The 24,857-nt window shown below is 36.1% G+C and overlaps 3 protein-coding genes across 5 annotated transcripts; 1 reads left to right on the top strand and 2 right to left on the bottom strand.

The window, feature by feature from the left end:
* Positions 1-450: 450 nt before the first annotated feature.
* On the top strand, positions 451-7,981 carry LOC145238965 (phosphatidylinositol 3,4,5-trisphosphate 3-phosphatase TPTE2-like). The gene is made up of 11 exons (XM_080102260.1): positions 451-1,002; positions 1,548-1,760; positions 1,983-2,114; positions 2,793-2,910; positions 3,249-3,411; positions 3,663-3,744; positions 4,113-4,263; positions 4,764-4,950; positions 5,295-5,392; positions 5,589-5,684; positions 6,295-7,981. The coding sequence occupies exons 1-11, from the start codon at positions 719-721 to the stop codon at positions 6,472-6,474; spliced, it is 1,704 nt and encodes a 567-aa protein (XP_079958386.1). The 5' UTR covers positions 451-718; the 3' UTR covers positions 6,475-7,981.
* Positions 6,405-9,182, bottom strand: LOC145238966 (Golgi-associated plant pathogenesis-related protein 1-like). The gene is made up of 5 exons (XM_080102261.1): positions 9,008-9,182; positions 8,854-8,926; positions 8,342-8,469; positions 8,187-8,264; positions 6,405-7,253 (listed from the first exon to the last, which is right to left on the bottom strand). Exons 1-5 carry the CDS (start codon positions 9,054-9,056, stop codon positions 7,102-7,104), a joined length of 480 nt encoding a protein of 159 aa, XP_079958387.1. The 5' UTR covers positions 9,057-9,182; the 3' UTR covers positions 6,405-7,101.
* Positions 9,183-12,397: 3,215 nt separating this feature from the next.
* On the bottom strand, positions 12,398-24,812 carry LOC145238882 (proton-coupled amino acid transporter 1-like). 3 transcript variants are annotated; one of them, XM_080102161.1, is made up of 11 exons: positions 24,630-24,812; positions 20,189-20,289; positions 19,956-20,039; positions 19,422-19,598; positions 18,950-19,133; positions 18,049-18,228; positions 17,785-17,883; positions 17,243-17,412; positions 16,486-16,655; positions 14,770-14,941; positions 12,398-13,945 (listed from the first exon to the last, which is right to left on the bottom strand). In XM_080102161.1, the coding sequence occupies exons 2-11, from the start codon at positions 20,245-20,247 to the stop codon at positions 13,696-13,698; spliced, it is 1,545 nt and encodes a 514-aa protein (XP_079958287.1). In that variant the 5' UTR covers positions 20,248-20,289; positions 24,630-24,812; the 3' UTR covers positions 12,398-13,695. The 3 variants fall into 3 exon arrangements, with proteins under 3 accessions (XP_079958287.1, XP_079958285.1, XP_079958286.1); XM_080102159.1 differs by lacking the exon at positions 24,630-24,812 and adding an exon at positions 20,917-21,108; XM_080102160.1 differs by lacking the exons at positions 16,486-16,655; positions 24,630-24,812 and adding exons at positions 15,749-15,909; positions 20,917-21,107.
* Positions 24,813-24,857: the final 45 nt, after the last annotated feature.

Raw genomic sequence — 24,857 nt, forward strand, 5'->3', positions numbered from 1 at the left:
TTCAAATAGTTTCAACTAGAGTTGTAAGGCGAACCTGGTTGGTTTTAACTTTAAATAGACTTGATCTGAAGTTGATCGCACTCAACCATTTGTGCAACGTATTTTCAAATAGCAGATCTAACTTGGGCAGTTTGCAAAACAACTTTTCGGACGGCTTATATCTCTGGTTGGAACCTTATCAGGTACTAATGCTCGTCCGAAAAATAGCATTACAAGTGACTATGCCGGGCACCATTTTAAGCTACTCAAATATTGGCCTTATTGGTACTTTTATGCTCAGCCTATAATGTTTACATGTGACGATCACGTGATTCTTAAGGGTTAGTATACCCTTGGATGTAAAGAATTGCAGAACTATATACCCTTTCAAATAGTTAGGCCACTCTTGTATGATACTAAAGAAATTTGGAGTTTCAAATGCGAGTTTAACCAATTTACGTCGCAGCGAGTATAAAGCTAAGTGTGGCGTAAACACCCTGATTACCTACACGAACTACATTGACGGTCAAACAATCGCAATGCAACAAAAACAAACACCGTTAAATGCAAACACCAAAAGGGGTTCAGATTCCAGTGCTCGCGTAAAGTCACGTGGTACATGGGCGCCGGTACCTGGTGGTATTGGACTCGTAAGACTTTAATCATTAACGCGGGTTTAAAGGGCTCGTTGCGCAGTCTCATTTACTTTCTGAGGTTCCGAGCCTTAGAGTGAGAACCAATGGCTGATGATTTTGGATTGGACTTGGGGGCACCAAATGGGGATGCACAGTTGCCTAGCAACGGAGATGCACCGCCCCCAGCACCCCCTAGGGGCTCAAAACGATCGAAGAAGGTTAGTTGGAGCGAGAATATTGAGGAAAGCAGAGAAATAGAAACGACAACAGGACCCATAGCCTCGAAGCAGTCTGTGCCGGTGACGTTGCCCGAGATTTCAGAATTGTGGTGGAATGAAGATGGACTGGATAGTGGGAGGGAAAACCAGGAACCACAAAATGAGTTGGAGTAAGATTTACCCCGTATTTTGTTCCTATATTAGTTGCTTACGCCGATATTTCATCTCCTGGTGGTAACACGTGTTATTGCGAGATGTCTGGGGTCTTTGTTATAAACTTCATCCCTTCCATGTGAACATTTTCACTCTGTAAGTTTGGTTGCCACCAATCGGAAAAACAAGCAAACCTATTTATGCTTTTGCGATTTATAATCTACCATCGTTTAGGCCCAAATCGGAAACAATAATGAACGATATGTTCAGCAAATGATTTAATTACGTTTGCCTTCGATCACAGCAGAACATTTGGTGCAGTTGTCCGTGCATTAAATTTTGAAAAATGTGTTTAAATTTGCTATTAAACATTACTAGAATGAACATATAAACTTAACTAATTTAGGTGCATGAAAACTGTAAAAGCTATAGGTTGGTTGTTAATACTTGTGTCTACTAGAATTAACACTTTTTGACAAAAAAGCAAACCCTGTGCTAGAAAACATTCACTGACGGTATACAAGATTGTGTGGTTTTATAAGATATTTTTTTCATTTAACAGGCGATGGCAGTTTAAAGTTCGTTCCTTTGTCGACCACTTGTCAATCAGAGCAGTTGGAATTATTCTCATTCTTCTCGACATACTGCTTCTGATCATTGACTTGAGTATCGGAACAAGCAAAACAAAAACCTCTCAACTTGTATTTGACGGAATATCTTTAACTCTCTCATGCATTTTTATGTTGGACCTCTTGGCCAGAATATTTGCATACGGGTAAGTTCTTAAATCTTAAATCAGTTTTGCAATACCGGACCTTTTTGTAATTCATCAAGTCTGCCGACCCTACTACTTTAAACAAATCTAAAAATCTTTAACTTCATTTGCATTCACAAAACCTCTTGCAATATCTCACGGACCCATTGGTTTGCATAGTACTCGTATTATATTGACTGTACTTGTTGTCACTATTACGTTTTGCATTACATTTTGTTTTAGTTTCAAAAAGTTTTTCGGAAACCCATGGGAGGTTGCGGATGCCGTGATTGTGGTGAGCACTTTTGTGGTAACCGTCGTTTATACCGCGCTTGACGAGATCTTGGCTGAAGCTGACGAAAATGGTTATGGAAAGTAAGTTTGCATTGGACTCCTTTATCCGAGTGGTTAAGAAAGTCTCGGCAATGTTACCTTGCAAAAGCAACACATCATGCCAAATGCTGGGCATACAGGCCGTAACAATTTTTCAATGCTTAAATGCTATGTCCCGGAAAGACTCCTATACCGTGGGTTCGAAACCCACTGCACTCTAGATTTTTCTAGCCTAACGCCTTGCTATACGGTGACGAATGCTTGGTGACCGACTGATTCGGTATGGCGCCTTCAATGAGCCTGGCGTACTGTGACTTGAATGCTATGTTTCTTTTTGTGAAGTACATAGGTCATATGTAACCGTTTTCCCTCAGATGCTTTATTTACAGCAATTCCATGAACGCAAGAATATTTTTTAAGGACGTTTAAAAGAAACGTCCAGCTTGAATAAAGACAAATGAAAAGTGGTGTTTATCGAGAGAAAAAAGTGTTCAGTTAGTTAGGGTAACAGATGCAATCATACACATATACCGAAACTATCTGCAACAAATTTCAACAAATTACAAATACAAATTTGGCTGAACCTCCATGCATTACTTCGTATACAGTCACATAGGGTGGTTATAGGCCCTAGTAGTTTTTTAAATTAAATCTATGTACAGTAATATTGTTTGTTATTTACCAGGTGCATTTTATTTGTAATTTATGTGTATTTTTCAGGTTGATCAAACTTGCTCGTGCATTGCGAATAATCCGTGTAGCAAGGATATTTTACTCTCAACGGCAAATGAAGAAATCAAGCCGACAAACAATTTCTCAAAACAAGAGAAGATACAAGGTTAATTCGTAAATTAACATTTTAGTGGTTTGAAATTGCAATTATATTTTCACACCATACTACGAATCAGGATCTGTTTTTGTGTAAACGTCAGGCGCCGACGATTCTGTCAACTTCTTGGTCCACAATTAAAGTTTTTTTATATTTGAGTAAGTTTTAATAATGACGCATTTTCCCAAATGTCCAATATCGTCCGCATTCCTTGTACAGTTTTAATAATATTACACTATTTTAGTTTTACTTATTTTATATTTTTTATACATATCCTTTTTTACTATACCTAACGATGTAGCTTGTTAAGCTCATGCTTAAATCCGTTGCCAAACCATTTTTTGCAGAAAGACGGATTTGACCTTGACCTTACCTACGTCACTGACCGGGTAATAGCGATGTCATTTCCCAGCAGTGGAATGCAAAGTGTATTTCGAAATCCGATCAAAGAAGTTAGTCGCTTCTTCAACACAAAACACAAGGGAAATTACCGAATCTACAATCTGTGCAGTAAGTGAACATCACCTCATAAGAAGTATTATGGGATAACACCAGCACATTGCCGGTGTTATTGAATGTTGCAGAGTCACCAATATAGGTGGGAGCAGTTACAGTAACAACCATAAGTGTTTCGGTCAAATAATTCGATGTTTTTCCTTTAAATCAGCGCATTTTTGTAAAAGGCCACAATACTCACTGTTTCGCAAAGTATCCATTTTGAAATAGCGTAATTCTTAGTTATTTTGTCAATTGTCGTGCAGGTGAACGAAGTTACGACACAAGTTACTTCGATGATCAAGTTTGTCGTGTGATGATCGATGACCACAATGTTCCTACAATCACGTACGTTATACAATGTATTTTACATAAAGTATCATTTAGCTTCTCAAATACCTGTCGAGTCACAATCTTAAGGGCATGTGACTAAATTTAAGTGTCAATTGGTGTATATATGAATATTATATTGTTTAGGTTTGAGTCGATTTAGGTATTGATTGATTTTTACTATTTATTGTCTGATGACCTGAGGTTTTATTCTTTTAGCCTTGACCTTTTTGCCTTTGAAACCAAAACAGCCAAATAAAACTATCATATTTATCACTCTAATAAAAATAACAACAAAAATTGGTCTAATTAATATTTATGTTCAGTCACCACAAAGTGACGCAACAGAGCCGATCAGAGCTTTATTCGCATTTTTGTCACTGCAGTGATCTACTAAAGTTTGTTGCTGATGCCAAAAAGTGGATGACGTCAGACGAGAACCACGTGATCGCGATCCACTGCAAGGGAGGAAAGGGGAGAACGGGAACTTGCGTCAGCGCTTGGCTTATCGAGTCGGGGCAGTTTGACAATGCCAAGGTGATCCTGGTTTCTTGACTTGTATTAACCAACTTGTTTTAAATGCGTTTTGAAGAAAATTGGCCACATTCTTGTCACTGCTAACATGGAAGTTTCGGATAATCCGGAAAGATGCTGCAAAAGCCATTACGTATGGGCGTAAAACTAAGTTTCTTAAAAAGACGTAATCTTACAAAAAGTAATAAAAGAAAGACCTTTTAGATCTAAGTTCGAAAAAAACTATACCAAAATACAGAAATATGCAGTACACGAGACAAACAACGGCGCTTGTTATTGTACTTTCGGGGGGCATGCCTTTCGAGTCTGTGTAGCTCGGTAGGTAGAAGAGCTTGGCTTTGAATCCCGCCGCCGGCTAGATTATTTTTGCTGATGCTTTTTGCTGCTTCAATCCTGCTTCACTGCTCTAATATGCCTGACTGTGATCAAGAAAAAATATTGGTTGTACATATTGCACAAACATACGAAAGATACAAATGTTAGATTTTTGTCCATTATTGCAGGAAGCTTTACATCACTTTGGCTCTCGCCGCACAGATATGGAAGTGGGATTGACTTTTCAAGGAGTTGAGACGGCCTCACAAATACGATATGTCGGATACTTTGAGCGAATCAAAAAAGAGTTTGGGGGCTTGCCTCCACCTAGAAAAGAAATACAACTCAAGACTATCACTATAAAATCTATCGAAGGTTTGAATTTTAAGTCAATCTTGACGCATTGGTACTATGAAAACATGACCAATAATTTTTGCCAAAAATGGGTGAAAGTCGTTGGTGGGTTTGACTTATGATATTCAGATTTTACTTTTTAAAGGATCAACAATCGCTTTTTTAACTTTTAACTGGCCCCGATGTCATCTCCGAATACGTTTTTGACCATGGGTGTCATTATGGTCTAATACGAATCTGGCCTAAATTAAAAGCCGCTATCATTTCGGTTCAAAATGCAATTTTACTTTAAATATATGATCGAAAGAGGTAACGAAAGCAACTTGTTATTGTAGCAAATATTACCAATGCAATTTTGTTAAAAGGTGTTGGTCGTGGTAACGGCTCGGATTTATCAATGAATATTGTGTTGGATGGCAAAGAAGTGACTATGTGTAAATTTGCAGAAGAATATAACTGCAAGGTGAGAGGTTGTGTGCAAAACTTGTGCAAAACAATACAAAAAATGCAAACTACAAAAAAAAATAATTAAAGAGTATAAGTTCTTAAACAGATGATTGCAAAAGTATTTCGCGACCTAATTTGACCATTGCACAACATCGTTTAGTGTCTCAGACAACGAAATCATTTTTACACTTTCGTTTTCTTGTGCTTATTAGATTCGCTATGACGCAAACGAAAATCATGTTGTGTGTGACGTCACAAATTGCCCAATTCTTTGCGGTGACGTCAAGATTCGATTTACATCAACTGCGGTAAGTATATAGCAATAAGCATTCAAAAATAGCATACAATTTATGTCTTGATTTTAATCAAAACCTGAACCTTGAAACAAGTTTATGTGTGTCGCAGTGCACATTAGCATATTCGTACATCACAGGAAATGCTGCTATAACGAAAGTGGCACAAGCCTATGTGCAATATACGTGATTTGTGTCAAGCGTGTTGTGAAATGACGTAATGTTGACCGTTGAAATAAATCACATCCAGTACAACTACAACTAATCAATCTACAGTTTCTGTGTGGCCTATTTTCTAAAAATATATTTTAGCAGTCTTTAATATTAAACTTTAACAGTGTTCACCTGTCATTTCGTATAAAAGATACAGACTCAAAGATTTAAAAAAGTCATTTATTTTTTGACTTCTAATTGTTTTTACTACATTAGGATTTTCAAACATAATATTTTTTTTTCAAGCCGTGCCAAGGCGTCTCGTATTGGACGTCGAAACGCCGATTATTTATAATGAAACTGGAAGAGCAATACTCGTTTACACATTATGTCTGGCAACAACATTTGTTTCAGATTTAAATTCGTCCTCTTGTCCGAAGCTAACATTCCCTAACTTTTTGTTATTTTCTAGAGAAACTTGCCAATTGGCTACGACCATTGCGCGTTTTACTTCTGGGTGAACACTTCGTTTTTGGACGGAACAAGCATAACGATAAAACGCGAGGAAATTGACAACCCACATAAACCGAAGACATGGCATATATTTAAAGAAGATTTCGCCGTGGTGTTGGATTACGAAGAAACTGAGTAGACAACAGAATATTCTGTAAATACAAGTTACAGTACAGTACGATTTAACGCAGGACGTTATGAGACATAAGGAAATAGTTTTACAGAACAAGTGCATGGCCGTTTTTACTATTTTTCTTTATAACGTGTTTTACAAAACCATTGAGCTTCTAGTAGTCAATGTTGGTTAATTCATTTTGCAAATAGTAAAAATTTGGATAAAATTGTTTGAAACAATTTACAGTGACACTTCAACATTATTTAAAATCATTTTTTAACATTTGCCGTCATAACCGAATACATTAGGCTCGTTTCTTAACCCGTCTAAAGGGTACACATAACCAGTGCTAGGTCCTAAACACAATTAATCGCAAAATAAGTTGAAAATAATTTCACAATCGAAAAAAGTACATAAACCGCTATGGCCAAGTTGGTGGAATATAAACACAGGCTAATCGATGGCTAAAATGTAAACTTGTCCTTAAATAAATAACAAACGCAAACGTCGCAAAAACAACAACAATAAATAAAATAACAAACACAATGCTCTGATATCATCATGAACACGCATAACCGGAAAACGCATTCATGCAGTTTGGCATCTTTTATACACAAACACAATTTAGTTGGTGTTTATGCTGTAATGACGTCATGAAGGAGGGCACAGATTGTATTTCACAAGATGGGGGATGTTTCCCGGTGGGGAGTAGGCCGCCACGACGTACACGTGATCATTGCGGTCACGTGCTAGGCCGACGCCAATCTCTTGTGTGTCTTTCCATACAAGTTGCGTGAACCGCTCTGTGGGAAAAATGACAATTATAAAACAAATTTCAAGTTCATCCGCAGATTTTTAATTGAATCATCGAGTTTTTTGCTTCACAAAGAATTATTGCAGTGAAAAAAGCCGTTTTAAACGAATAACCTATTTTTCGTGTATATACTGTATCGGACTTATTTCTTAAGCCATTTTTAAACGGTTTTGTTTTCACATTCGACTGCACTGGTGTCCCAACCCAAACCACCGAGTCTTGAACTCGACTTGTGGCATAAATGAAAAAAAACTTTCAAATGTTTTTTGTTTGAATATAGTTGAAATTTTGTTGCACATGTTGGCTTTCCTTTCCCCAAAGAAACGTTTTTCGAAATAATCTATCGTTTCCTGTTGCCTAATTGACCTAAGTGGTACAAAATAAAAAAAATTGCTTTACCTACGAGTTGAAATAAAGTCGTACGATAAAATTTCAATGCAAAATACATCCGCCGCAAATTACAAGTCCCATTGTCACAGTTACGTCATAATGCGTGTAATATACTGTGACGTAAAGACAACTGTTGCTGACTTTTCAGTTTTCGTTGCACTTGCTATGTTCAATGGCGGCGTGTTATGTATGTCACAAATGACTGATGCTAATTGAAAATATTTTAAATTAATCGTTTTTTGCGTATCCATTGAACTGATTCATTTTTGTTTGTTTATTCTTGTATAACATATATTTGATTGACATTATATATTCAACAAGAGCGTGTTGCTCAGCTTTTTTATGGTTTTGGTGTAAATTCGTTGAAACCTAATCAGTTTTGTGGTCCCGAAACAGCTTTTATTTTTGTTCAAATATTGCTCAATCAGCAGGAAAAATGGCAATGACAACTCAGTGTATTCAATATGTAAATTAGTGCAACATTCTAAATCTTGCTAATGTTAGCAACTTGTGATATGGCTTTTTAACTAACCTGTAACATCGTCGAGGGTTAAATTTGAAAAGTTCACCCTGGAAATCTCGGAGTACCACATATCAGTAATTTCTGATGCTGTAAAAGACAAAACAATACGATAAGTTTTATATTTTAGGAAACGGTTGCGCAAAGTTGTTCATATTTTGGCTTACCTGACACAGAACGGTTGATGATGTGACAAACTGTGAAACCGTCTTCATTGTGAGTGCTGCTGCACTTTCGGAGTAGTTTTTCAGCGTGCTTTTGCGCCTTTCTAGTCAGTTCAGGGTTCCTCTTTAACCTTTCAGCACAGCAAAGCAACTATTTTAGCATTTGTTTGTACATAATTGTGCTTTAAATATATTACAACTATATAATATTACAACTTTTTCAAAAATAAGTGCAAAAAAGTTTGTAATGTTTAAATAGACCTCAAAACATTAAAACAGTTGCACAAGCAAACGTCAGATAAAACCAACCCCTTTTGTACTTTACGTTGTACAGTTCATGATTTTAGGGTTAATCAATATTAAGTTCAAATACAAAGTTAACCAAAGTACTTATTTTTGTGGTTGCTGACGTTTAACCAAGATATGCAAATTTGTTTTTAAAATAAACGAAGAAGGTTTAAAAAGTGTAGATTTTGCGGAAAAAATCGATAGCAACGTAGCTGTCTTGTACTTACGGATCTGCTTGGTGATATCTGCGCAGCAGATTATGGCGATCAATGCACTCCAATTCAAAATTCAATCTTTCCTCTGCGAATTACAAATAGAGTATGTACAATTTTACCATTATCTAGTTACTTTGAAACGTTCAACAAGTATTTCCAAACGCACCTGGGCCACTGAGATTTATTTCTTCCCTCATACCTACAAATCTGTTCATCAATACACTGACAATGTTAAACAATTGTACTATGTTCTTTTCAACAGCAATATCTAAAAAAACGTAGTGATAGTAGACTAACCTTCCAATTAATGTTATGATTCAATTAATTCGAAAGGTTTATATTCCCACATAATATCAACACAACTTCTTCGAAACTATCACAATCACAAGCCTTGCAAGACGATGAGTCACGACTGCGTCATAAAGAGCAACATATGTTACGTCACACACAGCTGTAGACAACACTTTTCGATTGCGACTTCGGTTGCCGACGCAATGCTTGTATCTGCTTGTAACTGCGCAGCATGATAGCTTTGTCTATTTGAACGTGGAGGATCTCGTGTTCAAACACCAACGCATGTTGCATAGCCGCTTAAAACGTTTATTCACAACAGCCACGCACGATGCATATAACATTTGCTGGTAATCACAACAAAGGCGTTCAATTGACACTACGCATGTTGTGGGATTTTAAAATCGATTTAAAACTCATTTGATCAAAGTTTGGCCTACTTCGTCGATCAACTTAAACAAGTTATAAACCGTACTTTCTGCGCCTGAAAAACAGCCTCTGACATTTTCTAGCTTTAAAAAAACGACATGCTAACCGCTATGAACGGTGTCGACATCTGTTTCTACTATTTAGAAAGCTGTGATTATTCTATTACTACCATTTAAACAAGAAAGACAAAGCCGCTTTCAACACCAACAGCTGGCGCAATAAGAAGCAAATGAAGGTATGTTCGAGACAGAAGTAACATCTGGCAAACGCATACTCGTGTTAACCTCGTATAGCGGATTTCGTAGGCAGATAGCCGCACTGTGAAACATCCGAAGAGCTATTTATTACCTCACATGGCATTCATGGATGTCCGTTCCAACGGTGCTTGCTGGCAAAAATGTCATATCGCTTCACCAGTTTCATTATTTTAAACCTGCGGCCACCCTTAATATTGCACCTGGTATTAAACACAATATATACCCTTTGGACTATTACGAGTGTTTAAAAAGTTCATTGAGTAGCAATCTTTTTTGGGCAGAAACAAGCAATAATGCTACACCGTCATGATGCAACCGCGCATAAGCTATTGATTTATGAACATGGCAAGCGGATATCCTGTTCGTTTTGAGGGTGTGGTGGCTGACTGCAGTGACGTATCCAATCCAAAAAATGGTTTAGTGTTTAGGACAAAAATGTGATGACTTTTAGCACATTGATGAAAAAGACCTTCTCAATGTACGCTTTACAATTACACTTGTATTGGAATAACTGTATCGGAATATCTCTTGCCTCTTTGGCTACATACAAAATTCTTTAGAAACCCAGCATTTTACAAATTAATCAATCTTAGAAAAAATACATGCAACTTTTTTGCACGTAACAATGCATCCACAGTTCCATAAATATTTTGGGACTTCACAGGAAATTCGTTTTTTTAACATGTTTGCCATGCAAGAGAATATTTGGTTTTGTTGTCTTATATGACAGGTTTATTTGCAGTCAAGTAATTTATAATCATTGGCGATAGTTGTTTATTTATTCAAAGAACCCATTGTTCTTTGCTTAAGTTGTCACCAAACCAAAACTTGTTTGTTTACTTTACGCGCGATTTTCTTAATTAATGTTCATGTTGTCTTTGAAATGTTACTGAAATATAAAGCGAAAGGTTATGAGTTTGAAAAAGTTTTACAAAACCTTCAAAACTGTAACAGTTAAGAATGAAAGTGTTCTAAAGCTTCATTCTGACGTAACAACGCCTTGTTGTTAAGGCGATCGCTGCAGCAAATTCAGTTTAAGCGTTTTCGGCTGATTGGACTGCATGCTCAGGTACCGGTTCGTTTGTGCAAAACGCTTGCTTGTTTCAGATTAAGCAAAGTGATTTAGTTGTTGTTTTTTGGAATGGATTTGTTTGTGATACATAAACTTTGATTGGTGGATATTGGAATGAAAGTTTCGGATTAAAAGTTTCCAAACAACCACTTTCCAAACAGCAAGTAAGTTGAAACTTGTATTAAAGTTGTTTTGGTGTATTGCATTTACAATGTGCTTTATAATGCGTTTACTGTTGGTGCTATTATCCTAAGTTTTAGGCAAAAGCCTAGCTAAGTCTGTATAATGTTATATTCGAAACACATTTTACTTTACCTAAAAGCTTAAAAAAACTTTTTGAAGACAGATGAGTGTAGTAGTGCAAATTTATCCCTGTGTTTAATTGGGCGGTGTTGCTTAACAGTTAACTCTACGCCGTGTTTAAAGTTACTGAACATTAGCTTTTTGATGCCACCACGCGACTGTACTCTTTTCGGAAACTTCTTCATATTAGTTCGTAAACTTCTTCATATTAAATAAAGTCCGGGGCTCAGTAAAAATGATACACTGTTTTTCTGTTGAACTTGCCTACTTTAATCAGTAAGGCATTTTGTGGTAAAGTGGGCAAGTGACGCGGTACCGACATTTTTTCCTGGAAAGACGGGTTTGCGTTTTAAGATCGAAAGTTTATTTTAATCGTTTTATAGTTTGTTGTTTTTGAATAATTTTATCAGGGCATTCGTTGCCCATTGTATGGTAGGCCTATGGTTGTGGTAAGTGTTGACCTGTACAACACAATGTGAGGTGCAAATTGCACTGAAGGAGACGAACAACCAATCGCCTTTGCAAACATTCAAGGTTTATTAATCAATCAACATTGCTTGTTTGAGTTCAAAATCCAACAAGTAAGTTTTTTGCTTGAAAAGTTTTGTTTTTCATTCAATAACCAATATGATTAATAATTTTGTTAGACTGTCGTTGAGTTGAGTTTATTTCGTCTTTAATGATTCAAGTTAACGTTGTTTATATGAATCTACTTCGTTTGACATACTTTATTGAAGGAAATTAGAAATAACCAGTGGTAAATGACAAATGTGTTTGCTTAATTTCCTCGTAGTGGTGCGCAATAACGTTGTTGCAAATGTCACAAGTCAGAGAGTCGTCACTATACTCCGTTAATTTGCAGCGAGTAAACTTGAGTAGTTTTTTGTTCCGTCGTATCCAAAGGCGGAATATTTTAACTTTCCAACATGTTGATAGTAATGACTCAAGCACGAACTTTTTCTAATCAAAAAAATATTTTTAATTTCTTGGACAACGTTCCTAATACAGTGTAAGCGATATGTTCATCAGAATATTTTGGCCACTTTAAAACTCTTTTCTGTTCCTTTCCTAGGGGGTTACAAAATGCTAAAATTGGCTTGCCCTGCCTTGATTTCGTAACACCACACCGAACCAGGCGCTAGGTTTGGATGTAAAAACTTTTTTTTTTTCAACACACTTCACTAAACAAAAAAAGGCAGAAAAGTTTTCAAGTGAATTTTGTTTATTCAAAAAAATTGTTCAAAACATTTGCAAAAACAAGTGGAAGGGGTGGTGACTATGGATGTGTTGGGCATTTTGGCATAAAATATTTTTGTTTTTGGGTGAAATGGGAGTATGTTACATTTGTGTTGGTTCGGGCTGTTAAAACCTTTATTATTGCACACAGTACTACAATGAAACGAGCATAAACATGCAACAAACACAAAAGGCATTTTTTGAAAATAAACAACAACACCGTGGAATATATAAGTAGTAAATCACAATATATTAATCATTGAAAGGCAATTCAATTTTCGCAATTTAAGCCACGCAAAAGGCAGCAGTAAATATTAAGGCCTTTTTCGAAAATCTTTGTCTTACAATGTGTTTGTTTCCATGCACTTGTAAATAGAATAGCTTTATTGTAACTGTTTAAAAAAATGTGGCGAATGTATGGAGTCTTGATGCAGGCTTTATAAGCAAATGCAACATCTTTACCACAGTGCTTTAAAAGCAACGTATACAGCAGTACATATTTGTTTGCAAACTCTTACACATACTTGCAATTGTACTAGCATTTCAATTGCACTGGATGAACAATCATAATACAACATCAGCGCATATATGTTTTTCATACAATTACAATCAGTCGTTTGCAGCATGTAAATGTACATGAATAAATATAAACTTTCTTTTGGGAACAAGGAAAAAACAGTTCATCTTTAAAAATTTTCAAGATGAAGGAATTAAATATGTTTGTTTAGGAACAAAGCAGCTAGTTTAGGGTCCCTGAATTATTCTATGGAAAAACTATAATAGAACACAACACACAAAAAAGAGAAAATCAAAAATAGAGAGGACCGGACGATCAATGCAAATCTTCGCTGACGGTTTCAATAACGTTCAAAATATTGAAAAAATGAAATTCTTTACTTTTTCTCTATGAACTGTTAAAAAATTAGAACCGTAAAATCGGAATCATTAAACGGGTTATTTTGTTTTACAATGCGCTACAAACATCTGAAAACTGTACAGTTGTGGCGGAATAAAAGGCCTAATCAACTGTTTAGATTTAGACAACTACCAAATCAACTGTCACAACCGTCATGAAAAAAAGGCAAAATCAACTATGACAAATCACTGGTGACCGAACGATTGCTACGAATAATTTACAAAAAAGAAAACGCCACCGAACAATTGACCACTTGATGGAGCCAGATTCAACCATATTTTTCCGCACGTGCCCTTCGCCCACAAAGACCTCTCGTAGGTAACTATCCACACCAAATCTTTCGCTTAATTTTACACAAACCCTGGGGTTGAAAAAGAAGTTGTTTGATTTCCGTGCCAAGCTGGGGTCGTTACGTTGTAATAGGGGGCTGTCGTGGTGATCCCCCCTGCACCCCCACTGCATTTGTCGCTGTCATCGTCTGTGCCCAAGTCTTTTATGATGTTTTGAATGGCAACAATCGTTCCAGCGAGAAAACCGACAAGGCCGATAATCATTATGACGAGATCCTTAATCATCGTCAATTTTGACATTTTCTTGCTCCTGCAAATATTAGAAGATCATTAATGAAATCTCCTTGCAAGTAAGGACTGCGATGATTCAGGGTCACTAACATCAGTTTTGTCTTCCCACTAAACCAGAGATCTGTAAAGCTCTTTAACGACGGGTCAAGTTTCTCAGTTTTTCTTCTAAAAGGTATATTCCTAACATGCAATTTTTCAAAAATTGTGAAGTTTTAAAAGTTAGCAGTCGAGCTGTTGCTGTTATTTTACGTTCTGTAATTGTGAACGAGATCTCGTCGGGCCATAATACCACTTGCATTATACAAATTGACAGGAAAAACATCTCCTGAATATCTGATATACAGTAGTACTTGACATATAAACAGGATTGGAAAATATTGATAGGAAACACAGTCAAGTAGTACATAAGGGAACATACGCCAAGTTTAGTGCCCACAGTATTTGTTACTAGGTCCTCAGAAAGTGTCCTTGACTACGCATAATAATACGCGAAAAAAACTTACGTTTGAACGCGAGAATCGTTCTTATATTTCACATAGTTTACTTGTAGAAATTCGTAACAGACTGGTTCGCTCTCAACGATTTTAAAGCATACAAGATTTTGTCACCAAATCTTAAGTGTGGCATCATAGTGTCAGAGTAATGAGTATTGCCTGACCAAGATGACTAACCGAACAATTGTGTGCTGGATTAAATACTACTGTATGAGAAGATACTAAAAGAAAATCTGTCAGTCTTTTTGTTTAGTAGCAGAATAAAACGGGACCGTTTACATTGCTTTACAGTTTGCATTGATCTATCTTATCAACCACCAACAGCACATAGCAAACGACTATCTCCTACCTTTTGTTGTTTTCGTCATAGATCAGGGGTTCCCCTATTTCGTTACTCGCCGGTGAGTAGAAAGTGAGAATGTGGATGATCGGTGGGAAGATGAGAGCAAGGAAAGACGACGAGAAAGCTCCGATGAGCGCAATGTAGTCTCCGAGATTAGGAATTGCGATTGCAAGCAGGCCTTGATTGCAAGTGGAAAGTTTTTGTTAGAGCTAGACAGTGGCATAGTTGGACGTAAATTTAGAAGGCTTATGGTTTGCGCAGAAGGGGGCTTTGGATTAAAAGATTATGCGAAGGTCGAACTGGTTTAACAACTGTTTCCGTTTTTAATTGCCAAACGAGAAAAGTACATCTAAAATTTAGTGTGATATGCCAAAGTTTAAAAAAACGCTTTGATTTGGTGCATTACCTCAAAGTTAAATGAAAGTTGTAATTTATCACTATTAGACACTCAATCATATTACACGACTAAACAAAATAGCACACACGTTAAACACCAGAATTCTACTTTTCACTGCAATCTACGTTACGCATGCAATAAATCGTTTTGAAGCTTTAAAAATCACTGCAAAACATACACACGTGCTCATATTAATTGCTAATGCGCATATTATTTGGTCAAGATCGATTTTAAATCACGAAAATTATGGTTATAAACGTCTTGCCAAACCTCTTTATTTTTTGTTCAGCTTGGTTAGTAGGTATTTTATTGCTGCTTACATGCACCATACTGTTCACCAAATACGCAAACCGTACAAGGTTGTTTCACACTGTCGTCAATTACTCAGTTAAACATACAAAGCGTATGTTAAAAACACGCGATCAGGATATTATTGCAAGTAATTATATTAACCAAGCCATTCAAAAATAATCTATTTTGACATAACACAGGCAGCAGTGTAATGCTTGGTTAAAAAAGATCATCAATTTCAGGTCATGTAGGCACAAAAAGCATAGAAGCAGAGAACGAAGCATGTTGCGTACTCACAAGTTAAAGCTGCCAGTGAGATTCGCATAGCAGCATCGGCGGCGACGGGAAAACGAAATTTCTTTAACCAAGGCCCCGCCAACTGCATTGGCACATAGAACTGAATAAGCCAGCCCACGAAGATCACAAAAGAATACAGGATCTTCGCAGATTGCGCCAAGCTACAGAAGCACACAGGAATTGTTAGTGAAAAGCAAATTAGCTTGAGCTAGTGAAGGTCGTTTGTGTTTCCGGACATTTTTTGACATGTGGTCATTTGAGTTTCTAAATATTTTTCACGAATGCGCATGCTGGTAATTTTCGTCGACTACTCTACGTCTTGTTACGTACCAACAACGTTTAAGTTTCTTTACAAGTGAATTTGGTTATAATGCGAAACTCTTGTGCAGTATAACATCGCCAACTGGGCGTTTTTGTCCACTTACGAATGTTGCCAGCATATTTAAGCTTACAAGTCAGCTGCTGTTGGCCAAAATTTGTTAAAATATTGGCAATAAAACTTCAATGTGTTTTGCAATTACGCAAACTAATTGAAATACAATGAACAAATGATTTGAAATGTCAAAAATCTGGAAACACAAAATAGAGCAGAAAAACCACCACCAGGAGTAACCCAATATACCAAGCCACATTGTCATGATTTTGTTACTTCCAAAACCCATCATAGCACTACAAGTTTGAGTTATTAAGCATGCAGCAGTGCAAATTGAACTATAAGGGATTGTGGGTTCGCTTACAAGTCAGAAAAACGAAGGTAGTTCGCAGGACAAGCTGCCAACAGAGTTCCTTGCTGGGCCTGTAAGTACGCTTCAAATAACGCCACACTATCTGCATGGGCACATAAAACTGGATGGCATACGTCGCTCCAATGACAAAACTAAACATTATTTTCACCGACTGATATAACCTGGGAAAAAAAGAAGGCACCTATGTAACAGCTTGCCTGTGCAATAAACGGTGGATTATGTAACAAAAGAACAGGATGATAAAGTCACATTGTGGTATGTAATTGAGGTTACTACCCAGGGTGGTTTTGTTTCTGCTTGGCTTGATATTTGTTACAGCACATAATCATTAGACCACTGACCAAAGCTATGGTCATTTTGACTGTGTAATATGGTGGTTCACAACTTCATGTAATGTAGCCCTTCTATAAATTTATCAAGTCAGTTGGGCCCCTATTTTGAAACTTGGAAATCCTTTAACATTTATTCAAGAACTTTATGGAAGCATGGGGTCTGCAAACCACAGGTTGGGAGCCACTATGTTAAGGAAATATAATTTTATTGGAGGATAAACAAGACAGAATTTAGGTTATGTCCATCAAAAGCTGAAAAATAACATTACTAGAGTTTTTGCTGAATTTAGTAAAAGTTAAATTGAAATTCCATGTGTAAAAAGGTTTCCATATTTTTTCAAATTTGACAAAAACTAGCATCTGACAGAAAAATGGGAGATAAAGGCATGATTTTTTTTTTTTAGTTTTTAACTTACGGGTCTGCTCCAGGCAAGTTCAGTGTAATACTGCCGCAAATAGTATCTCCATACTTCAGATAACCAATTATTCCCAGGCTAATGTACAGGAATGAAACAACTGACATGCCAGAGTAGAGAATGCCTGGAAAGTGACTGGGGTTCCGCATTTCATTCTCGATTGGAAGGATCTAGAAAATACACCATCATATTACGTTCCAATAAAAAGTACCATCAGGGTGCCTTTGTGTCGGGTTTGGCCAGGAGGTGAACTGCATGGTGTTTTCACACTATAGAAAAAGTTGATGCAAAGTTGTGGCTATTTATAAAAGTTGAACATAAACTGTGGGACTTTTTGGTGGCCAATGCTAGCTCTAGAACAATTCGGCCCAACTACTTCCTCAATACATTAAACATATTATATTGTGGGGCCTTCACATTCAGTCTACCATCCAATACACATTTTCAATACAGAACTTCAGTGTTTCTGGCTTAGTGTAAATTGATATGAGATTTATGAAAATTTATTGCAATGGTTAAAAATTACTGTGTATTACACTTACCACACCAATTCCTTCAAATGCATAGATTGCTGTGCCAAAAAACATTGGAATTGTTGATGCATTTGCAATATATGGTCTTGTGTTGAATGCGGGAAGATCCTGTTGATAAAGTAACAAAACTGATCACTTCCATTTTGACTGCATAAATAAAACTGAATTATTCCCAAATTTAAAAAAATATGTACAAATTTACAAAACTGTTCACAAAGCATAACAGTTGAATAAATGCAATGATATTTTCAATAACTAGTCAAAAAATCTTACTTCAACCACATATCGAAGAATAATGGCCAGTGACACCAATGTTGCTATGTTGGCAAGAAAAGAGAACCATGCAAGGATTTTCAGGTGTCGAATAAAGGAAAGAAGGGCAATAGGAACAAAGAGCATGGCCATAAATATTCTATCACCTGGTGTGCTGTTAGGAAAATACTGAATGACAACCTAAAAAACAGAAAAAAGTCAGTCAAATAAAAATATACTTTGCTTGCAATTAACCAATTCTAAAAAGACAATAACTATGCTTGGAACTTACAGAAATAAAAATATTTTTACTGTCATTTTTAGAAACAATTTTTAACAAAAGCTTTAATTTGGGATCAGCAAACTTGGAAAATTATTGTAAAAGCATATGAGCCAATAAATGACAAGCTGCAATCATTTATTGGCTCATATGCTTTTACATTGATACTGTGACACTGAGCCGACTTCACTGTGGTTCCCAAGCAGTTGCTTGGCCACTGTGAGCCAGTTTTATTTGTGCTGTATGCCCAGTTGTGGCATCGCACAGACTGGGTGATGTATGGGGTTGTACCCTGTTGATCACCACAAACTGGAGTGCCGTTTGATGGCTACACTAGCCAATGCGGCCGATCTCTCGTCACCAGCTGCACTGATGAGACCTTATAGGTCGAAACAGTGTGCACTGTCTGCAGCTGGAAAATTATTATCATTACACTTAATAACAATTCTATACAATTTAACATACTTTCGTGTAACTAGTTTTAATGTTAAATTGATTAACTTTTGTAATATATTTATATGCAATAGTTTTGGGATTCAGAATGCAATAAAAGAGAATTTGTGATAAACCAGTAAAAATTACAAACACTAAAAACTGGTAACATGGTTTTTATTAATCATTGACGAGATGGCATTACTTTACCTGGCGAATGTTTTGGGCCATAAACACAAAATATACACAGCAAAACCCAAGTTGAGTGATCATTAAGAAGATGTTGACCAGCGTGCCGGCAGCATTCTCGTGCTGTTGCAATTTTACTATTGGGCTGTGCCTTGCTGCCATTTTCATCACAGTGGAGTAGTCCATAAAAGGAACACCTTCTTGTCTGGCAAAAACATTGGGATATCAATTAAACAAGTTATTAACAAGGCTGTTAACATAATTTTTGAGGGAAATGATGCTTGGAAAATATTAAAAGTTTTAAACTATTTGGAATGACGAAATATAGTGTTTTATTTTCAACTTTCAAGTATGTTACTAAAAATCTTTTGTTCGTTTTCTTACAATGTATCTAATCAATTTAATAACAGGCTTTTTTTCTGGTTTTATATCTTAATTTTTATGTTTCTTTTTGTAGCAATTTCAAAAATACACTTCTAATACAGCAACTAACCTGCAAAAATGCTTTGAGCATTTAACCAACAGTCGCATACAATGAACACAAATAATTGCCATGAGAAGCAGAAGCACTGGTCCAAATATGATTCCTGCATGTTGAATGGCCAATGGAAGACTTAATAATCCTGTGCCAATGTTTCCCTTCAGCAAATGCATCATGGTTGCAGCATCACTGTGAAAATGACACATAATATGTTTTGTGTGATTAAAAAGCAGTGTAATTCATTAATATGACTTTTTATCACTTTTAACCAAATATAACACTGCTTGAAAGTTTAGCCACTATTTCCAAAAAAACAATTGAGTTTTTTATGTATTCTATAAATATTTGTCTCAACAAACAAAAACTACTTTTTACCAATTGGTACATTAATTGATACAGTTATTACATATTTGCCATAAGTTATTACAGTCCAAACACTTATTTGTTTACATTGCCAAGTTTGTTTGTCTTAAACACAAACCAATTGATTTGAATGTTAAAAACAAGTTATATCTTGATAAAATTTATTTTCTATTGTGTACTTACGATGTTGCATGAGGATTTTCAGGCACTTGAGTCATAATATCAACTTCAGTTTGCTCATTGTTATTGTATGGTTTTTCACTGCGCCTGTAAAGTATAGAACCATCAGTAAAGCTACAGTAGTAAAAAAAGCCTAATCTGACAAGTCAGCAAAATAACAGCATGTTGAACTGGTTTACATTTCAAAAACGTATCCATACGAATAATACAGGAAGTTATTTTTTTTTCTCACTCACTTATTTTCATTCTCCTCACTGCCATTCAGCAATGGTTGTTTCTGTTCGTTGCCTGCCATTGGAGAAAATGTGCTGTATGATTGCCTTTGGATGTTTAATTTCTGTAAAAACAAAACAGTTAATTTAAAAATTGAAGAGCTAACAATTAGAAACTTAATGAACAAAAAATGCCTAACTTTAAAAAAAATGCAAAACAATTGCTGCTATTCTGTTTTAGATATATTTATGTGTAATGACCGTGTGCAATTTAATCAAACTTTGATTTTTAAGGTTGCTTTTGACATTTCAGTAAAAAACTTGCACTACATTGCATAACTTCAGTAATTCAAACTTACTTTTTGACCTATGCAATAGTTATCAAGTTTTTTTTAGTTGATATTAAAAACTTTTAGCAAGTATTTATACTTTTGCATTAATTTCCATACACAGTTTTTCTATCAGCTATGTTTAACCAAAAACATATTTATTCACCGAACTTTATTTTAATATACTTCGGTTCATTACCCCCAATAACAATGCAGTATACTTGACATAAATATTTATACCTAATAAACAATACCAGGTGGACTGCATTTTGTTTGATTTGTTTGACATACATACGTATACTGCCATACCTTTACTAAAAAATTCAAACTTGACTGTACAGTTGCAAATAGACATATCAGATAAATAAACAAACAAAAACAGTATCATAGCAACACAGAATCAAAACAAAGCCAAAAACACACCTCTTTTTCCATGGTCGCAAGGTATACACCAAAAACCCGCTCAAAATTAATGCACAGAAGAATTTAGGAACAGGCGAAGATAGGTAAACAAGCGTGTTTGAATTCAGCCGGCAAGCGAGGACAAAGAATATCACAACTATCATAAAACTAGTTCCTCTCTCTGCTGTACTTTTCCGTTCAAACAATAAAGCTAGCGCGAGCAATCAGCTGTTCGCGAAATGGGAAAAAAGGGATGACGTCACAATAACAAGTGGCTCCGACGAGAGAGTATTCACTTCTCGCGATGAGACTGCTATGACGTAATTCGCGACATAAAAACGTGAAAATAAAGAGATCGCTCGTATTGTTAAAGAATTTTCTTTTGACGGAAACCTCACTTAACTTCTAACATTTCAAATTACTACCTAGCATCACTTAGCATTTAGGCTGAACGGTTTAATTTTGCGACCTAGTTTACAACATGTCTGTGTTAAGATTTGCGTGGGTTGACAGATTGCACAACGCCGGTTAAAACGTAGGTCGGTTACTACCAGACTTGGACAACTAGATTTTTTTTCGGTTTTTCAAATTAGATTAGAATTAAAATTAGAGCATCTCCTTTTTTTGCAAATTAGATTAGAATTAGAATTAGAAGTTTCTCAAAATCTAGAAATTAAACTAGAATTAGATTTAAGCCAACCAACTTTAGTTTGTTTCAAATTTTAACTTGTAGATTTGCACATTTAAAACAATACAATTCAGTGCATCTGAAATAGGGATGTTCAAGGTAGAATAACGAATCCTTTGGATTCGAATCCAGTTAGATTCGAATCCATTTTTGCCGTTTATATCGGGTAATTGGAACCGATATAAATATGTGCCAAATTTCACTGATAAATGTGTTTCAGTGATGTAGTTTGGTCTTGTTAATTGCATGGATTTGTGCGCTTTGGTTAAAAAATGCATGCTCAGATCACATGCCTAAAAGTGCCGTTGGACAAACTAGCGATTTTGGGAAAACTGTGAATTAGATTAGAATTAGAATTAGAGCTTACTCGATAATTCTAAATTAGATTAGAACTAGAATTACCGCCATTTTGCTCTAATTTGCCCAACTAGACAACTCGAATTATCTAGTTGTCCAAGTCTGGTTACTACACCACACAATAAATACAAGGCGTGTGGCGCAATAGTAGGTGTAATACATGCGAAATGGCCGTTTATAGCTCATGGCCATCGTTTAGGTTCAACGGTACCGGTACAAAGAATACTGGAGACAAAAAATGACAACAAGAAAGGATTATATCTCTTAATCTACACAAAAATGGCAACAGCCAATATTTGAATTCACAAAATTCTACCTTTTAGTACAGAATACGCAAAACCGCGTCTCCAAAGAGAAACTCCAACACTACAGGGTTCTTGAAAATTGCAAAGCCACAGATCAAACTGATTTTTGTCTGAATTCAGGCAACTCAAATTATTTGTGGCTAAGGGTGAACGCTAGTTAACTGTAGTCACGGGACAACATATTTATTCTGGCAGCAGTAAAGCGAACTTTGATACTAGGCGTGTCAGGTGGTTTGTTGCAGCATGCAATGTTAACTTGGCACATTTTTTGTGTAAAATTCCGGCACTACTAACACGTAATTTACCCGGAACTGGATTAGTTATTGCGAGCCTATGAATAATTGGCTTTGACTTCAACTTTGCAATAGCAATTTTTCGAATATTTGAAACACCCATGTGCCAAAGTCGATTTTGGTATTGTTGTCGTGGGCCAAATGTTCACAACACGACGCCCGTGGGCAGTTTTTTCTTTTCAAATGTCTCTCGTAACGTAAGGAAAAATGATAAACGTTTTGTTGAGTGAAGGGCATGCGATATTAGTTTTACATGAAACAAACAGTGGTACTTGGTGTGGCAAGGGACGTACATAAGTGATAAATTTTGGCCCGCGACCACATCGGGATGTGTAACCCGGTCGTGGGCATATAAAGCCAAAGTTTGTTGCGCTTAAAAAAGTCCGCGGGTAAAAAAAAACAATACTGCGCCAACCAAATTATCCTAAAGACGTCTAATAATAGCAAATTTGATGATGCAGTGAGCATCTTAGAAAACTCCTTTGGCTTGGATTATGGTAATGGCTGTGACCGAAAGTGCGTGTGCCCGAGAGTCCAGTTTCCCCGTATTCAAAACGGGAACCAATTATTTCCTGAATACAATATCTCACGGCGCAATGCTATATTTGGCAGCAGTCGAGCTGTTGCAACCTTTCGCTTACGTTTTGCAGGAAGTTAAAATTATTATACATTGCCTTACGCCATTTCTTTGTCGAGCTGTCCAATGGTAAACGTCCAAGAGAAAACTACACACATTTTGCAAATAGAAAATTTTTAGGGCAAAAATGCTGTCCACTTTTGGCCGGTTTGCCTCGTTCGGTGGTTCTCAACATTTTTGGGTCTGGAATGGGTTGATAATCGCAACATTACCATCAAGTATTTAACGATTAATAGAATAACTATAAACAAAGACATTGCTGGTATGAAATAATCGCAATAAAAAACCCTTGCGTACTATTGAAAGGCCACGGATACGAGGTTAGGAAACACCGGACTAGTTTTCTGATTTTCGCAGGAAAGGTTGTTTGGTTGCAAAGAAAAGCGGCACCTATACCCTTGACTTCCCGGTTAAAGCATCGGTTCAAAGTATTTACACTGCCCCTTGGCGTTTCCGCGGACTGGCAGTTTATCGCTTATGTGGTGTCATATGATTGGTTAAAAATCAAGAAAAGTTGCGTATGATCGCCATCTTGTGGAAAAGAGAAAATGTGCAAAATAGTGAAATCACAAAAATCCAAAGAGCTCCTCTGAAATATATAATCCATGCAATCTCATAAAAAACGTGTAAACCTGATGATGTGCAACAAACCCCAAACGGGTGAGTCTGCGGAAAAATGACAAGTGAAACAAATGGCTCAAAAGATTTAAATTTAAACCTATACCTTTTGTATTGTGATTACAATAGGCATAGTATTCAACAGCTGTAATATGATATTGTGAATTACACTGGCATTTCAGCTGATCACTTTACATGAGTCAGAATTTGTCATTTGGTTTTAAATCTATGTTGTAATTTTGTATTGCAAAATTCTTCTTTCATGTTTTGATACTTTCATATCAAATTCCATATCTTGAAGAATACTGCTCGAATTTAATACAACTTTGACATTTCTATCTAGCATTTCAGTTTTTTATTCACTGAAACCTAACCGTTATTTTATGGGAAATTGAATGAAAGGTAAGAATCACACAATAAGCACATTTTTGTAGTTTAACTGGTATGGTGTAAAGCTTGTCACCAATTTTGCTCCTAAACGCATGTACCATGCCAAGTTTTTGCAGAGTCATTGCAACTTGATTTGCATGAAAAAAGTCAATTATATGTAAATATAAAATGTGTGTTTGAAAAACGGATTTGAAATGTTGATATAGTATACAGTTATTTAACAGATAGTTCTAAAAAAATTTTGGCCTAAATACACACAAAAAAGTAAAAAAATATTAATATTAGCACCATTTAAAAAATAACAACAAAGTACAAACTGACAAAAATGCCTATAAAGCGCTTGATAGTACACAAGCAAACTTGTCCAGTACAAAAACCAATCAATAAGTAGAAAGTATTATGCTATAGGCAAAAAATGCAGGAAGATTAAAAGTTTAAAATGTTACCTGCTGTGGTCTAAATTCCTTTTCGTAGATGCTAATCGCTTAGGAGTTCTTCAGTAATTGTGATTCATCTTGTATGTGCAGTTTACCTTTTTTGTTGATTCGCATGACACACAAAACAAAGATAATGATGTACATTGAGTATTAACTGACTGCATTTAGTGACAGGATGCGTTACGTTGACATCCAGAATCACTCAGGCGTAACCTTTGGCCTTGTGATGTCACAATT

The sequence above is a fragment of the Phallusia mammillata genome, chromosome 7 (assembly GCF_965637545.1).
Source record: "Phallusia mammillata chromosome 7, kaPhaMamm4.hap1.1, whole genome shotgun sequence".
Lineage (NCBI taxonomy): Eukaryota > Metazoa > Chordata > Ascidiacea > Phlebobranchia > Ascidiidae > Phallusia > Phallusia mammillata.

What these genes read in the sequence shown, in the direction of transcription:
- LOC145238882 (XM_080102159.1), bottom strand. An exon ending in AGTGAGGAGAATGAAAATAA is followed by an intron (nt 20,040 to 20,188) that starts GTGAGTGAGAAA and finishes TATACTTTACAG; the next exon opens with GCGCAGTGAAAAACCATACA. An exon ending in AACTTGCCTGGAGCAGACCC is followed by an intron (nt 16,656 to 17,242) that starts GTAAGTTAAAAA and finishes TTTTTTTCCCAG; the next exon opens with GTTATATCAGTCGGTGAAAA.
- LOC145238966 (XM_080102261.1), bottom strand. Translation starts at nt 9,056, where the DNA reads ATGAACAGATTTGTAGGTATGAGGGAAGAAATAAATCTCAGTGGCCCA. An exon ending in AGATATCACCAAGCAGATCC is followed by an intron (nt 8,470 to 8,853) that starts GTAAGTACAAGA and finishes CTGTGCTGAAAG; the next exon opens with GTTAAAGAGGAACCCTGAAC. An exon ending in CATCAACCGTTCTGTGTCAG is followed by an intron (nt 8,265 to 8,341) that starts GTAAGCCAAAAT and finishes TGTCTTTTACAG; the next exon opens with CATCAGAAATTACTGATATG.
- LOC145238965 (XM_080102260.1), top strand. Translation starts at nt 719, where the DNA reads ATGGCTGATGATTTTGGATTGGACTTGGGGGCACCAAATGGGGATGCA. An exon ending in GAACCACAAAATGAGTTGGA is followed by an intron (nt 1,003 to 1,547) that starts GTAAGATTTACC and finishes TTCATTTAACAG; the next exon opens with GCGATGGCAGTTTAAAGTTC. An exon ending in GCCAGAATATTTGCATACGG is followed by an intron (nt 1,761 to 1,982) that starts GTAAGTTCTTAA and finishes ATTTTGTTTTAG; the next exon opens with TTTCAAAAAGTTTTTCGGAA.